Here is a 17,004-nt window from a genome sequence, read left to right on the forward strand (position 1 = left end):
TTCATTAATGAATTGTACTCTTAGAAATACTTCCTTATCAAGGTTCACCCTTTATCTAAATAATTCTTTGTCAGTAAACATTTTAGATACCTTTAAAGCATTTAGATAGCACATAGGAGTAGTTGTTTGGTTAGATTCAGTTATTTTAGAAAGAAAATCAAGTATATTATTTTTAAATTTGAAAACTTGGGTGCCATTACGACACATGGCTTTTGGCACTGCTTATGGAAGTGCTATATTTGGTGACGATGAATTGTGTATGGTATAAAATGTCAGAGAAAAATTAAGCGGCTTGATAAAAATGCCTAGATGCAATCAGGCTGACTTATTTTAATTCAGCTACTAATGACTAAAATCTTGTCACCTCTTGATTTTCAATTATGTGCAGTACCATTCTGCACCTTGATTATGTTTGTGCACACTCATTTCAATTTGGGGCCATTTAGGATACCCCAAGATGCAAACGAAGGCTCTCGTTAGGAAACTAACCGTTGTGTGCATTCTGGTTTCCCCACAGCAGTTCCGTGGAGCATCCTGGGGCCTCCAAGCCTCCGATAAGCTCCTCCAGTATGACATCACGCATCTTGCTACGCCAGCAACTCATGCGTGAGCAGATGCAGGAGCAAGAACGCAGAGAGCAGCAGCAGAAGCTGCAGGCCGCTCAGTTCATGCAACAGAGAGTGCCCGTGAGCCAGACCCCAGCCATAAACGTCAGCGCGCCCGCCACACTTCCCTCTGCCACTCAGGTGCCCATGGAAGTCCTCAAGGTATGTGAGTATCGCTCTTGCGGTTGGCCAGGGCCCTCTGCCCTTTTCCATTTTCTAGGTGTTTTATTTTTCTGAATCTGTATTTGGTTATTATTGGCTCATCAGAATCATGTGTATAAGTGCCTGACTTTGTGTTTTAGAAGAAGGATACAACCTCACTGTGTTTAGGAACCCTCCAGAAATGGGATTCTACGAGGAATCCCAAGTAGGAACAGGTGTTTGTTATAATGACATTTTCCATCTTTCTTTTGGGAAAATTTCAAAGAAGTTGTTGGAAACAGGCCTCTTCTATTAACACTTGTATATATTTTTTCTTAAGTAAATTCTGTGGCCATGCTTTACCTTTTTTTTTTTTAGTTAATAAATCATGTTAACTGTAAAAGCTGACTCTTTTAGAAAGTCTCTTCAGATACAAAAACTATAGAGAGTGTTATCCACTTTAATAACCAGACTGCATAATCCTTTTACTGAAGACAGTTGCCTGCTTTGGGTTTCTTTGACTTCTTGCTAGAGTAGAAACTGCAGGAGCTTGTTAGTGTCATTCTGTTGGGTTCATACAGCTTCCTAATTACTAGGGAAAGTTGTAACAAGTCTAAAGATAGAATTGCATCTCACACATGCGTCTTCAACGTCACGTAAAGGAGATACTCCTTGTTTCAGGATAAACATTTCAATTCTTAAGTATGACTGGGTCATAGAAAATTGAAAAGAAAGTAGGGGAGCTTACTTATTTTTACTGTTTTAAAAAAGTTTCTTACCCATTCACCTAATTGATTCATTTTGAAGAGTTGCAAGTGCTACTGTCCATTAAGCAATGTGAACTTTACATGCTGGTGATTCATTGTTAGCCTTTGCATTCATTTTGTGCTCAGAAAAAAATCTTCCACTATTTAAAGTTTACTATTAGAGTAAACAGTGGGATGATGTGGTAGCAGGAAGTAGGAGTTCTTTAAGAACAACATTAAAGTCAATTATGTTAAAATATGGTTACACAATAGCAGAACTCTCTGTCAGAGAAACCAACTAAAATTCTGTTAGGACAAAAGCAATCCAAATGGTGTAAGCATAAAGTTTTACTCTGACAATTGTTTGAAATTTTGAATATTGCCATAGTTGAAATTTTTGCTCTTCTCCTTGAATCCTTCTATTCTGCCTGAATGAAAATTGATAGTCACTAATTTTTTACAGATCTAAGATTTAAGTTGTTTCATATTTGAAAGAGTCATAATTATTTTGTCTATACCTTGGGTCATTTGAGCTTATATAAGTTAAATAAGAAGACCTGGAAAATTATGTCTGTTTTATTCACCATAATCTACTTGTTTCATCTGCAGAGCAAATTTTAGAGGAGCTGCATGGTAGTGGTTTATATCCAATTTGAAGATGGAGTTTAATATTATATTAAATTGAAATCAATTTTTTGTCAAGGAAGTTACTTGTGCTTGTGGAGAAATTTCTTGCATACAAATGTGCGAAAATATCATTTCCGTATCATCTTACAAAATCACATAATTTTAGAATTTTTCAGAAATGTTATTTTAAAAAAATGATTAAAATCTATATTACATAATTTGAATAATTTATTCATTTTTCATTGGAGGTATTGTATATATCCTGATAACACATTGTATTGAACTGTAATCCCTAATTTAGGAATATCAGAAAAATGTCCAAAGTTAAACCACAAATAAATTATTAAAGCTGGAAGACAGAGTCTGAACAGAAATGAGCAATTGATTAATTTATATTTCCTGATGAATAGATTTTATTTCTGACTTTTGTATTTTTATGTGTCATTTATATAAGCCAGTAAAGTGTATTGAATAAATGAAAAGGTAGTTGGTGGAACTATGTGGCTAGGTTTGGTATTTATTTATACAAGTTTTAGTGCCCCTAAATGAAGAGCCAAATAACAAAAATATTAGGGTGACATTCTAAGAAATTCAAGTAAAAATTTCAAGGAATAGTATAAGCAATTGTCTCAGATACTTTACAGTACTTTACAAAAATAGTTTACATATTTTCAGCAGTTTTATATATGAAAAGAATATGTAATATTTATTGTGGAAATATATATGAGAGAATTATGATCTTTTGTGTCCCCCCTTTTATAGTTTTTACACCATAAACATGATCTTATGAAGTAAATGGTTAATAGCAAAACAGTTAATTTTCTTAATCTTAGTCTAATTTTCTGTGGATATACATTCCAAAGAATGGGTAATACCAAGTATATTCATTGAGTATACTATACTATAGATTATATTAAATAAATGTTTTCTCATAGGATAGCCTAAGTATATCCTTCATTCAACTTTTAACATTTAAATTGCCAAAATGCAGCATACGTGCTTCTCAGTGGTAGATAGATACAATCAGATGCCCTGGCTTGTGCTAGAGAATCCTGGTTAAAGCTCACTCCATTTTCTGGTTGGTTTTAAGAACTTGATAGAAGAAAAGCCATAGTTTAATTCACACACATGCACACACACACATGCACGCACGCACGCATACACTCACTCAAGTAACCAGTATTCTACTACCAGTAGGTTGAATTACTGATTTTGGAAAGCTAAATTAGCATTTTCAGGTTAATCCTTTATTTGGTGGTAAAACATGAAGCTCAATGAAGCATGTTTAAAAGTTGTTGACATCTGGTAAACTAAGGACTACTTGGAATTCATATCAGAGGTCTTAAATTCATATCATTTATTCCTCAACACATAGTCGTTGTTCGGTCTGTAAGTTTATGAAGTTTTGCAGGGTTGTAACCTCTGGATTCTTTGTACTTTCATTAATTTATGAATTTGTTCCTCTTACTGATTTTCATGTTGGGTGACAGGGAATAGTCTTATTGCTTTGTGTTTTCATTTAGAGGTATTCTGTTTCTTAAGAACAAACTTACCCAATTGAGTAGGGTAATTTAAGGATGCCTTTTTACCATAAATTAACCAATGCCTGGAGTGCATCATGCATTTTTCATGGTAGTAAACATATCCTGTATTTAAAATGGTGAATGAATAAAAAAATTCGTTAAGAATGCTTTATGGAAGTCATTTTTCTATGGATGGGTTTTTGTTGGCATGTAAGTCATACAATCTTGAGATTTGAAATTTACTGTAGTTTCTTTAAAAAAAAGCAGAGCAACCAGGGACAGACCTTGTAGTCACATCAGCCTTCACAGCTCAAGAAGCATCGTGGTACCAACCATGGAGTTAGCACCACACGCTCATCAAGCATCTGCTGTCACTGCTTATCTCTATCTTTGATTGATTATTGAAACACCTGGTTTCTCTGACCTGGGACTGACAGATTCATCAAAATGTCTTTTCCCCATACCTTCCCCAACATGGATTCTGGCAGTGTATAGCTTGGAAACATTGGTCTGTAATTGAAAATATTTCTCTCCTCCCCTTCTCCCTCCCTTCCTTCCTTCCCTCTTCACATTTAAGAATTTAAGGGCCAGGTGTTCCTCTGGGGTCGCTTATACGTTAATTTGTTCTTTCTGCTTTGGAGAAATTTTATATTAATTTAAAAGAAAACTGGATTTTTTATTATCTTATTATTATTGTGCTGGAGGTACATTGTGACATTTATAAAAGTTCTTATAAAATATCATAGTTGAATTCACCACTCCATCGTTTTCCTTTGTCCTCCACCCCATTCCTGGAATTGTTTCAACAGGTTTCATTTTTCCATTTTCAAGTATGCTACATAATATTTCACTACATTCATCCTCCTCCCCTTTCCTTATATCTTTCCCCCCTCTTCCACTGGTACCAATCCCCAGATAGGACCTGTTTTACCTTCCTGTTCTCTGTTTTTGAAAAAAGGCATTCTGTTTGTTTATGATAGCTATACTTTAAGGTATTTTATTTTAAGTAGTTTGAAGGGAATTGTTTTTAAATTTTCCCTCTTTTCCAAATTATCTCAGAAATTGAACACATTGCTCTGCAATTAGAAATGATGCTCACTGTTCATCAAATACAGAAACTTTTTTTTTTGCTGGGACCCTGTATGTTGTAAACTAAGTTTATGTGGGCATTTATGTGGTAGTTACCTCATCAATGCTTATCAATCTCATCAATCCATTCGGATAGGAATCTTAGTGAGTTGGAATGCAAGTCCTGGTTCTTTGTCACCTAGTTCTGCAAATGACATTCGTTGAGATTTCACTAGGGTGGGAAAAGTTGGATGACTGGATTGCTGGTCTTTCTCTATAAATTATGAAACCTAAACAGAATAGAATTATCAAAGGGTGGTTCATTATTCAAGTACAATACAGAAACATGAAAAAGGGTGTGTGGAATTACAGGTGGGTTGATGGGTTACAGATTGGCAGAAGGAATTTCTCCCACATGCTACATTTAGATATTGTTTGTGATTTATTTAGCCAGAAATGCAGAACTTGGATAACATCACAATGCTTGCAGAAGGCAGGAGTACATGTGGCATGTCTCGGATCATGCCTTTGTCTCCTGAGTCAGGGAATCCATCCCTGTCCCCATGTCTATGAAAAGCTATGTCTGAGTTTTCTTCTAATACCATTTTCCATTCATAGGTGGGCCATTATACACTTATGCTCCCAGGCTCTGTGGCGTACACAGATGATCTGTTAGCCTGGCTTTCAGGGAGCTTTATAAACAGTGGTGCCCAATGTCTACAAGGCCATGTCCTTGCTCTGTGGAACAAAGGGCCTCAGTTTCTGGGATCCACAAGCAGCTCTTCACCATCCCAGACACCTCATTTCCCTGCAGTGTTTGATTCATCCAGTATCATATATGTAGCAGTTGTCTTTCTTTTAAAAACTACTTGTTGATATTTTGAAATTGCAGATGGTACTCCTTAACTTTTAAGATTTAAACAATGTGGAAGAATAATCCACCAGGAAACTTGCTCTCCCTGCCTCTTTCTCCCCTTCCTGGAGGGACCTGTTATTAGCAGGGCACAGCCTTCCAGCCATTTCCTATTTTGCAATCATACCTACCACTGGCTTTTGTGGGAGTAGGGCTGGAGAACTATATTAGCCAGTTGGAAGCAGGTAGACATGACCCTGTATTTTTCTTTGTTCATATTTGCAAGTAGAACAGAAAAAAAGAAGAAGAATTTCTTTTCCTCCTGGAGAAGTTGTCTCTTATTTTGAGACTAAGCTTCTAACGTTCCCCACTCTTCCATAGGACAAATGGGAAGTCTTGATTTGTATTTAGGAAGCAGTTAGATAGTTCTGGTGTACAAGTGTATGCCAGATTGCTTGGTACTACCTGCCAGTCTCTTTGTGTCTCATGCTGTCTATGAGCCCCTGTGGGTGAGGTGTTAGTAATCTCAGGTCTGGCACAAGAAGGTGCTGCATTGACTGTTGTCTTACATTGGTAAAATTAAACTTAACATAGGCCACGAACTGCTGGGTGCTTGAGAAATGCTTATTGATTGGTGTTGGACTTGGTTTTTCTCTCTCTGCCCTCTTAAGTGACTAATAACTAATGATGAAACTCGCGGGAGAAAGTCTTCTTTGCTTAGAATTTTAGGCTCAGTCTACTTGAAAAAGCAGACTTATAAGGAGCAACTGCCTAAAACAAAATATTTAACCTTATTAACCTTATCAATTCCACTTTTTTGAAAACACTGAAATAACTGCTCTTAATTACACTTTCACTTGGTGGTATTGGCACAAAATGAAAATGACTTCTCTCTGTATGACAGCAAGGCCATTATCATTATTATTATTTTGTGGCCAAGGGGTACAAAAGAATCTGGGTATGCAGTCTTTTTTCATTTACACTATTCTCATAGTCCTACTGATGGGGGTGAGAGCAGTATCATAAGGAAATCAGTAAGACCTATGATGCCAGTCAACATTGACATGGACTGTGTGTTCAGGCTCTGAATGGCGATTTCTTTTCAATACGATGAGCCCTGTTAGATCATACCATGGGGGGTGAGGGGATGGTTCTTAGAGGACAAAAATATCTAAGATACTACAGTGATTTGTAAGCCTCCAAATCATAGTATGTGTCTGTTAAAATTGCATGGAGATAGGGACGAAGGGAAGGCAATTAGGAATAAATGTCTTAAAAGGCTCCTTAGGGGAAGTTTGGTGAGAAAAGTGGAGGAGCATTCCTGTAATCAGTATCTTTCTAATGCCTTTCTCTGTGTGGTGCTTAGAGAACGTTCACTGATGTCCCTATGGATGAGACTCTGGCATTCTGGCTGGGTTGCTTCTTTCCAGGACAGTGGTTATAATCTCAGTTGTGCTTAACATGTGACATTGGTATCGACTCATTTAATCCCACACCTGCTCTGTGAAAGTGTCTTTAGCATCACCATTTCAAAGATGCACTGAGACACAGTAGGGTTAAGTTACTCACCTACAGACACCAAACTCAGGGTGTAATCAGGATTTGAGCCCACTGTCTCAATCGAACTCTGTGGTAGTATCTCTTCTAGAGTGAGTGACCTAAGAATCATCAGGAGAAAGAGACAGTAATGTTCAGTCTCTCAAAGATGTGTGGCCTGGGGCAGGGCCTTCAACAGGTGTTTAGTACAGAGCTTCAATCTTGAAACTTTTCTAAAAATTACTGATGTCAATGTGGAGGGAAGGCAAAATGGCTCTACTAGCTATTGGAACATTACTTGTTGTATATTTGGTGGTAGAATGAACATTTGATATATCTTAGCTCATTTATTCCTTTAACAACCTTGTGAAATAGGTAAGGTAAGTCCTCTAGATAAGAGAACTTAGATATAGAGAGATTACTGGTCCCAATATTAGGCTCCCTGTTGTACCCTTTCTACTGTACCTACATACTCTGCTGTCCTGTGTTTTCTTCAGAGCTTAAGGACACAGTCTAAATATTTCTAAACTGTCACCAGTAAGAAGATATGTTCAAGTGAAGTGGGAGGCCAGAGAGAAACTATAAAGGAGTCTCTTGAGCATAAGAGAAATATATAAGATTTGGGCATTTGAGATTAATAAGGGCCTTCTGTAAATCTCCCTAAAATCTCCAAGATATGCCAGATGAAAGAGCTAGCTGTGTTTTTTTCTATATAAGAAGCCTGCCTGGCCACACTAACCACAGTGGTAATTTTTGATTTTGTGATAGTCATCATTATGGTTTAAAAAGCAGTTCCAGTAAAAGTTTCTATAACAACATCCAAAAATCCTAAGTTAAGATCACTTGTGTTCCAAAGACCTTGATGGTTCAGCCAGTCAGAATTCAGATGCTTTATAGCTCTACATATTTTAATAATAATTTGTACTAATCTAAAAGATTTTTAAGCACTCAATACTAAAGACTCACACTCTTCTAATAGGATTTTTTTCCCTTAAATTATGATTGTAGTTTAGCTTTTCTTCCTTGCTCCTGCATTCAGGATTGGTGCTGTTACTGTGCTTTAGCACTTAAAACTGGAATTTTTCAGTTCTGCTTGTTTTTCTATTTACTTTTAAGTCAATGTCAAATGTAATAAATCTTACATATTATTTCATAAAACGTCAGACTCTCCTTCACAAATGTTCTTTACTTACTCCCGAGAGTCAGGGAAAAAGATAGACTTGAAAGACTACAGATAGAATACCTTTTACACTGAACAGGAGAGATTATGGACATGTGTAAGCAAAATCTAAACTTAACTCTGCACTACATGACAGTTTGTTTCAAATGTTCATAAATTGATACTTAGTAAAATAAGTGGGTGGAATCTGTGTTAAAATATGCAAATTAGCAGAGTGGCTTTGTTCAAGGTTATAACTGGAATCAGCACTAGAGTATTAGCTCTTGCCCTGAATGTTTTTTATTGACTTCTTAGAGTATCTGCCTGAAGTTTAAGAAAAATTGAGCATCCGATAGTATATCAGCCTTTCCTATCTTGTTTATAACAAGATCTGAATGTATTCACACACATTGTTTTGTGTGCTAATTTATTATAACAGTGTGAAAATGAAATCAAAATTAGAGCATAGGAAGCAGATAAACCAGGAATCTGCTAGGAAGGAATTGCTTTCATCACTGTTTAAAAAAAAAAAGAGAGAGAATGTTCTAGAAAAGGGTATAGATGAATCTAAGCCAAATTGTTTCTTCTGGTGACCTCTGGAGTGAGTACTGGGATTGGGGGGGCTGGTGGTCACAGAGTTCGTTACTCTGGGTTTTTTGTTGTTGTTGTTGTTACTGTTGTTTTTTAGCTAGAAAGATTACATGCATGCATTGTTCATGTAATTCAAGTGCTTGACTCGAATGCATTTTATTGAAGAGACTTAACATAGCCCTGTTCACCCACAGCTTTTCTGAGGAGCATATCTCTCCTGTCAGGTGAGTTCACTAGGCTTTTGCACATTATGAACTCTAGTGGTCTTCCTAGAAGAAAGACAAAAATGTGTAAGGATCCTGGAAATTAGAATGGGTGAAAAGATCTTAATCACCTAGTTGTGAATAACTTTATAGAGTAGTTAAGAGGCCCAAAATGAAAAACAAAAATTCAGATTTCTTCTACCTTACCACTTGGCATGACTTTGTTGTAATCTCCCCTGTTGGCTCTAGGTTTTGTATTATTAAAATTTAGGGGCTAGAAATTTCCTTGAGACTTAATTAGAAGTGACAAACCAGAGACATTCCTGCCGGTTAGGAAGGGCTTAAGAAATTCTTATTGGCTAAATTACAAATATGTAACATTTTTCTGAACACTGCATGGTAGGTTCAGACTGCCTAAAGGTGACAAGATTAGCTCTGTTTTTCTAGTGAGGTAGTAAAAATTAGATTAATAAGTACCAGGCAAAGAACCTTTTCTTTTTTTCAAAAGAAATCTTACCTTGAGCACTTGTGGCTGTGGAGATTGGTGTCTTAATTAGCCACATGTTCTTTTTACCTCCTGGGAAATAAGTACAGGATAAAATTGGGGATCAAGATGTAGCCTTACATTGACTTAGCACACGCCGCTAAGTAATTCATCAAGGAATGTTGATAATTAGTCCTGCCTCTTTCAACTCTTGGCTTACTTAATAAAACTGGTTGATTTAAAATAATGCCTGCTGATTTATTGCCCACACGTTTCAAGACGGGGACTTGGCCCTTAAACAAAAGCAAGATTGTGCAGTGATGGAAAATGTGCCCTCTTAGTTTTGTGTTTTCACAAATTCTGAAGGGCCATCTATGTCCCTTATTAACTTTGTTGCGTTTTCTTTTACCCATTCAACATTTTCCTGGGCTTGCTTTTGTGCCTTGTTGAAGAGAAAGGGGAACAAATTAAAAAAATAAACTAAAATCCAGGCACTTGGAGGTTTTGAATGTAAGGTGCTTGTCAAAATGTATTGGCTCAGTGTGGTTTGATGGAATTTAATTTGAACCCTTTTCTGGGGAGACAGGCTGTAGTAATAGCTCTTGGTCTTCTTGCATTGTCAAATGCTTGGTAATATTTATGACAGCTGGGTTAGTGTTAGAAGATTGAATTTATGAGATGCACAGGACCTTATGACTGTACCCTCATTGTATTGGCAGCTAAATGTTTTAGTAAGATAGAATTTGGATGCCAAATCCCCATGCTAACCGATATTCCTCATTATGCTTTGAGATGTGACCATAATTAATGTCCCCATCGAAAACCCAGTCTTAGCCTAAGTGACCTTGGGCATGCTTCCTATTCTCTTTGGCTGTCAGTCTACTCATCTATGAAATGGGGGCAGTAGTGTCTACTCTAAAAGAGAGAACTCATCAAAGCAGCTTTGCCACTATACAGGTGGAACGTGAACCATGCATATGAGTTCTGATCTTCCAGTACTCTCATTACAGTGAAAAGAAACAGGTCAAATTAATTTTAATATGTTTACTTAATCCAGTATATTTGGAATGTTATTATTTCAACTTATAATCAATGAACTTTTTTTTATTCACCAGACTTCTGAGTTTTCTGTTTTGATAGTAATTTTTGACAATTTTTAAAGTAGAAATAACACTCCTAAAATGATAATTTGTTTTGTAAGGCACCTTGTTATTTCTAATGCAAACAATGAGTTGATTATGTTGGAATTACTACACTGTGTTGGAGAGATTTAATGTGTTCTTCATATAATTCTAAGCACCTATAAAGTTGCATTCTTGTGTAACTATAAGCAAAAAAGCCAAGAGAACAAAAATGTTAACCATGCTAGGATTTCCAGAAAGAAAAAACACTACATTGTCAGAGTTCATTATTTCCTGGGTTTGGAGTCATATATGTTTTATCAGTGTTTATTATTTATCTTATTGTTTTCTTATTTTCTTCAAGTGATAAAAGTTAATTTACAAACTAATTACTGTTTTCTAGTAACTCTCCAGGTTTGTGTTAAAACCTCATCCCTAAATTTTTATTCAACTCATTAGTGGGCATAATCTTCAAAGAATTAATAATCGGTACTATGAGTAAGGGTCATTGTGCCCAGTTTTGTTGACACTTAGGACAACTATATGTCATAGATCGGGGAGGCAAGATGGGTATTCTGAAAGGACATTTGATTTTTTTTTCTTTTTTTATTATATTTATATGCACATACAATGTTTGGGTCATTTCTCCCTCCTTCCCCCCGCCCCCTCCCTTACCTCCCCCTCTGCCTCCCTTACCCCCCCAACCCCCTCGCTACCAGGCAGAAACTATTTTGCCCTTAGCTCTAGTTTTGTTGAAGAGAGAGTATAAGCAATAATAGGAAGGACCAAGGGTTTCTGCTAGTTGAGATAAGGATAGCTATATAGGGAGTTGATTTCCTGTACATGTGTGTTACCTTCTAAGTTAATTCTTCTCGAACTAACCTTTTCCCTAGTTCCTGGTCCCCTTCTCCTATTGGCCTCAGTTGCTTTAAAGTATCTGCTTTAGTTTTTCTGCATTGAGGGCAACAAATGCTATCTAGTTTTTTGGGTGTTTTACCTATCCTCATACCTTCCTTGTGTGTTCTCGCTTTATCATGTGATCAAAGTCCAATCCCCTTGTTGTGTTTGCCCTTGATCTAATGTCCTCATATGAGGGAGAACATACGATTTTTGGTCTTTTGGGCCAGGCTAACCTCACTCAGAATGATGTTCTCCAATTCCATCCATTTACCTGCAAATGATAACATTTCATTCTTCTTCATGGCTGCATAAAATTCCATTATAGATACCATAAATGTGGTATCTATACCACATTTTCTTGATCCATTCGTCAGTAGTGGGGCATCTTGGCTGTTTCCATAACTTGGCTATTGTGAATAGTGCCGCAATAAACATGGGTGTGCAGGTGCCTCTGGAGTAGCCTGTGTCACAGTCTTTTGGGTATATCCCCAAGAGTGGTATTGCTGGATCATATGGTAGATCAATGTTTAGATTTTTAAGAAGCCTCCAAATTTTTTTCCAGAGTGGTTGTACTAGTTTACATTCCCACCAGCAGTATAAGAGGGTTCCTTTTTCCCCGCATCCTCGCCAACACCTGTTGGTGGTGGTGTTGCTGATGATGGCTATTCTAACAGGGGTTTGCATTTCCTTTATTGCTAGAGATGGTGAGCATTTTTTCATGTGTTTTTTGGCCATTTGAATTTCTTCTTTTGAGAAAGTTCTGTTTAGTTCACTTGCCCATTTCTTTATTGGTTCATTAATTTTGGAAGAATTTAGTTTTTTGAGTTCCCTATATATTCTGGTTATCAGTCCTTTGTCTGATGTGTAGCTGGCAAATATTTTCTCCCACTCTGTGGGTGTTCTCTTCAGTTTAGAGACCATTTCTTTTTTTGAGCAGAAGCTAGGACATTTGATTTTTATATAAAACCTTCACTCAGTCTGACGTGAAGCTAAGGTATTTAGAACTTAACTTTAAATCATGTTCCTCAGAAAGTATTTCGCAGTTCACTGCTTCTCAAAGTGTGGTTTGGGACTGCAGCCCCTGTGTCACCTGGGTCCTCATTAGAAAAGCAAATTCCCTCTGCCAACTCCACACCTCCCGAGCCAGGAACTGTGTTTTATTCAGCCCTCTGGAAGATTCTGAAGTATGCTCATAGTTAAGAATCACTGCTATAAACACCTGGAAATTAATTTGTAAACAACATTAAAAAAATAGGGAAATGTAGGTGCAAATAAAGTCAGCCAAGTTTCTTGACTATTGGGCTTCTGAGATCCTTTAACATGTAAAGAGCCATGGTGCAATGGGCAGGAACTCTGAGAAGAGAGGGAAGGAGGAAGACAGGCAAAGGAGCGTGGCCTAGAACTGACCAGCAGAGGTGGCAAAATACCCAACAGCTATTTAGGGTATTTTGTATATTGGGTGAATTCCATTGTATACACAGTGATAAAAATTGATTAATCCTTTCAAGACTTACAGAAATGAGTTGAGGATTAAACAGTAAAAAAAAAAAAAAAAAAAAAAAAAACAAACGCTGAAATTCCTTGCTTTGGAGCAGTGGTCCCCACTTTATGTTACGAAATCACTGAGCCTTTCAAGGAGCCCTGAAAGGTCCGTGAATCCACTTGCCCACTACTATTTGTAAATCATTAATCCACCTCACATACATCTCTTTTTCAGATAAATATGGATGTTCCTGGAAACAAAGTACAAATTAATTCCGATGCTACAATTTTTTTTTGTTTTTCAGCATTTTCTTGATCAACAAAAAACAAAAATACAACACCTAATCAAATAGGAACTTGAAATATTTAATTTTAAAAGTGGTTAAAAGGGCTGGAGGTATAACTTAAGTGATAGGGTGCCTGCCTAGCAAGTGCAAAGCTAAGCAGTGTTTTAGTTCAAATCCCAGTACCACCAAATACATACATACATACATACATAAAAATGGTTAACCGAGTGCTGGTAGCTCATGTCTGTAATGCTAACTACTTGGGAGGCTGAGATCAGCTGACTGACATCTGAGGCCAGCCCAGGCAAATAGTTTGAGAGACTCCATCTCCAAAATAATCAGACCAAAAATGGATTGGAGGTGTAGTTCAAGCAGTAGAGTGCCTGCTTTGCAAGCACAAAGCCCTAAGTTCAAACCTCAGTCCCACTGAGGGGAAAAAAAAAAAAACCTGAAGTGGTTAAAAGCTATTTTTTGAGAAAATATATTTAGTTTTAGATTTATAGCAAAATTCAGTGGTACAGAGATTTCTCACTTACCCTCTGCTCCACCATGTGCAGCCACTCTGATTATCAGCATCCCCCCACCAGAGAGTACATTTGTTACCATCAATTAACCTACACTTAGGTATCTTTACTGCCCTATCTCAAAAAAATAACATCAAAACCAGAAGGACTAGAGGCATGGCTTAATCGGTTGAGTGCTTACAAGGGGAGGCCCTGGGCTCAATCCTCAGTACATAGATAAATTCTACTTTTGCAATCTATTCTTTTTAAAAAATTTGGTTTATTTAAATGTAACACAAAATGGCCTTTGTAGATTCTGTAGACTCTCAACACGTATACTTTTATAAGCAGCTGGCCCTGGACGGCAAGTCTGTCACCAAAGATCTTTCTACTGATGTGACTATAGTCATATTGGCTTTGCTTTGTACATGGGAGCATTGACACCAACAGCAAGTATTTTTCTTTTCTCTTTTCCCTTTTTCTGTATTAGTTTTGGGCATGAAGGCAGAATATCCAAGGTGTGTGGCCAGCTTGCCCTGCTGGTTGGAATAAAACTAATGAGCACTAATTTAGGAAGCTCCATAGGCAAGACCAGTTCTTTCAGATGCTAGAGTCCCTCTCATACACAGCAGCACACTGACCCTCAAAAGAGGTGCAGATCCTACATAAGCCATGGCATATATTTCCTTCTACCAGAAGAACGTTTGTTGCCTTCTGACTCCCTCACCTCCCCCATCTTGCTCATCACGACCTAGTCAGAACAGAAAGTCAGAATCCACTGTCCCATGCTTTCTGAGGACTTCCGCACTGGATCCTGAACCTTGTTTCCTAGACTTACTTAACTTTTGCATTAAGATTTACATGTTTCAGTTAAAACTTCTTAAAAGAACTGCTGCCCCCAAAACTTTGGAGTCTCTGCCACACCTTGCTATCTGTTTGCAGGCATGGGCTTCAGAGTTAGGCAGCCAGTGTCTAAATCCTTTTTGAACCTAGTTCCCCTGTCTGCAGAACAGGATTAATGAAAGTCCCTACTTCAGAGGATCGCTAGAGGAATAAGTGATATCAAACTGGCCAAGAACTGTGCCTGACACAGACCCTATTAATGCTGATCACTGTCATTAGTTTTCCAACCAGAAACACATTCATCCACAGTAATTTTCCCACACTTTGAGTTCTTGAGAAATGACTAAAAAGCTAATGCTTCAGCATAAGGTGAAGAAAGTTGATTCTACATTTAACTGAGAATTAGATCACTTCCCTCGAGATGCATGGAATATATAAAGATTTTTTTAACCAGTTCCTTCAACAAGGAATTTTTATTCTTAAAAATCTACCCACTATGCGGGTTTTTCCCAGCAGCAGCTGTTTTGGGAAGAGGGAGGATAGTGTGGTGCCTGACCACAGTTTTAACTTTCCCTCAAAATATCCTCTTTGCTCAAAAGTCTTAGAAGTTTTTTAATGAATGATGGCCAAATAAGGTAATTGTTAAAATTTTACTCCTAGAAAATTCTGGGGGAAGTGGCAAAAACTTGGACTAAATTAAAAATAATAATAATAATAAAAAACTAATAAAATGGCTATCAAAATGCTCCCTGATTCTGACATTAAACTTTCACCTATTAGCAGAGAAGCTCAGAATTTTGGTTCTAGAACTCAGGTTAAATATGAGTGAGCATATATGATTCTATTACATTAAACTTTAAAAGCATTATCAATTTTATGCAGGTAGAGATTCAAAATACATTTAAACATAGCCTCTCAGCTTCAAGCCACAGAGCCCACATTGTATAACCAAAGAGTGTAAGCAAATGCTCTAGGTTCTAAGCGTTTTCATAGTTACATGGTTTAGAGTTTCCATATTGTTATGTTGATGTAATAATAGTAATCGCATTGCATAATCATTTTCATCTAGCCTCTATATGTTTATACCCATTTGTTCTGAAATTATCTGATATCTACTTATATGATATACCCATGGGGTCCTACCCTGACCTCCTGTAACTTATAATTTTTGCACAGGTTTAATCTTTTTATTTTTTATTTAGTTTTTCCATTTTTGAAACGTCATCTTGAGGGTTCTGTTGTTGTAGCAATGCCTTGATGGTCTTTTTGTTTGCTATTGAACCATTTGTCTTCCTTTCATCACAAATTCTGCTTGAGATAAAATCAAAGCCCAGTCCCATTGATAGATGTTGCAAAGTTCCCTACCTACTTTACAATCACTACTGCAGCTGTGAAATCTACACGTCTGTGCTTTTACACGGACCTAGTATGACCTTGGGTAAGTTGTTTTTCTGGGCTTGATGTTGCCATCTGAGTTGTCTGGGACTTCCTCCTAGCTCTGACATACAAACAACTGTCTCTTTTTCTTTGAGAGTTGCCACTTACAAATCACAGAAGCCTCAAGATACAGGAGACAAAAAATAGAAACATTCGGTTTGTTTTGAGTATAACATTCAAATACCCTTGTTATGATAAAGAATTACAGTGCATAATACAGTTCTACTGCCGTTGAAGTCACTAGCTCCTCCTTGGAGTGGCTTCAGTGAGTTGGAATCCTCTTGTGTTATTATTTAGGCATTCTATTATTTTTGGCTAAGTGTGTTTTCCTCATAATAATAGTATTAATATTGTCCATCAACCATTACATTTCTGAGACTTCTCTGAAGGTCTCTTAAACAGAACTTGAGCACACACTCACTAGGAATGGTTGAGATAGGTATCAACTAGACTGCTGCCATTTAATTTATAGTAGCATCTCAACTACATACTAAATACTTAATTCTCAGAGACTAAGCATCTTCACTTGCGTCAAATGTCATTCATTTCTGTGTATATTTTGCTTTTCCTTAAATTTGCATATTAAATCTGATTTTTATTCTGTCTTTCAAAGAAAATGTATAGTGTGTATGTGTGTGTGTGTGTGTGCATGTGTTGACTGTTTTTCTCTCAGAGGCTTTCCATTTTCAGTGATCTCTCAACTTTTCTTCTCTTTTGTTTTCCCCTTGGAAAATATCTGTATAGATACAATAACCCTCTCATTTTCTTTTTTTTTTCTTTTATTCCTGTGTGCATACAATGCTGCTTGGGTCATTTCTCCCCCCTCCCCCAACTCCCTCCCTTACCCCTTCTGCCCCCTCCCTCTGTCCCCCACCCCCTTGATACCCGGCAGAAA

At 37.1% G+C, this 17,004-nt stretch overlaps 1 protein-coding gene across 21 annotated transcripts in view; it reads left to right on the top strand.

Annotated features, from left to right (window-relative positions):
• The window catches only part of Mitf (melanocyte inducing transcription factor), a 357,640-nt gene that overhangs the window by 119,711 nt on the left and 220,925 nt on the right, over positions 1–17,004 (top strand). For 17 of the 21 annotated variants that reach the window (XR_012436349.1, XR_012436348.1, XR_012436351.1 and 14 more), the window contains exon 2: positions 518–767. Coding sequence is in view for 17 of the 21 variants with exons in the window: in XM_020171323.2 (XP_020026912.1) it covers positions 518–767 (250 nt within the window). In the remaining 4 variants the exon portion in view is untranslated. The remainder of the gene's footprint in view (positions 1–517; positions 768–17,004) is intronic. The other 4 variants (XM_020171324.2, XM_074044210.1, XM_074044223.1 and 1 more) reach the window with 1 other exon arrangement.

This window comes from Castor canadensis, chromosome 10, assembly GCF_047511655.1.
Source record: "Castor canadensis chromosome 10, mCasCan1.hap1v2, whole genome shotgun sequence".
Lineage (NCBI taxonomy): Eukaryota > Metazoa > Chordata > Mammalia > Rodentia > Castoridae > Castor > Castor canadensis.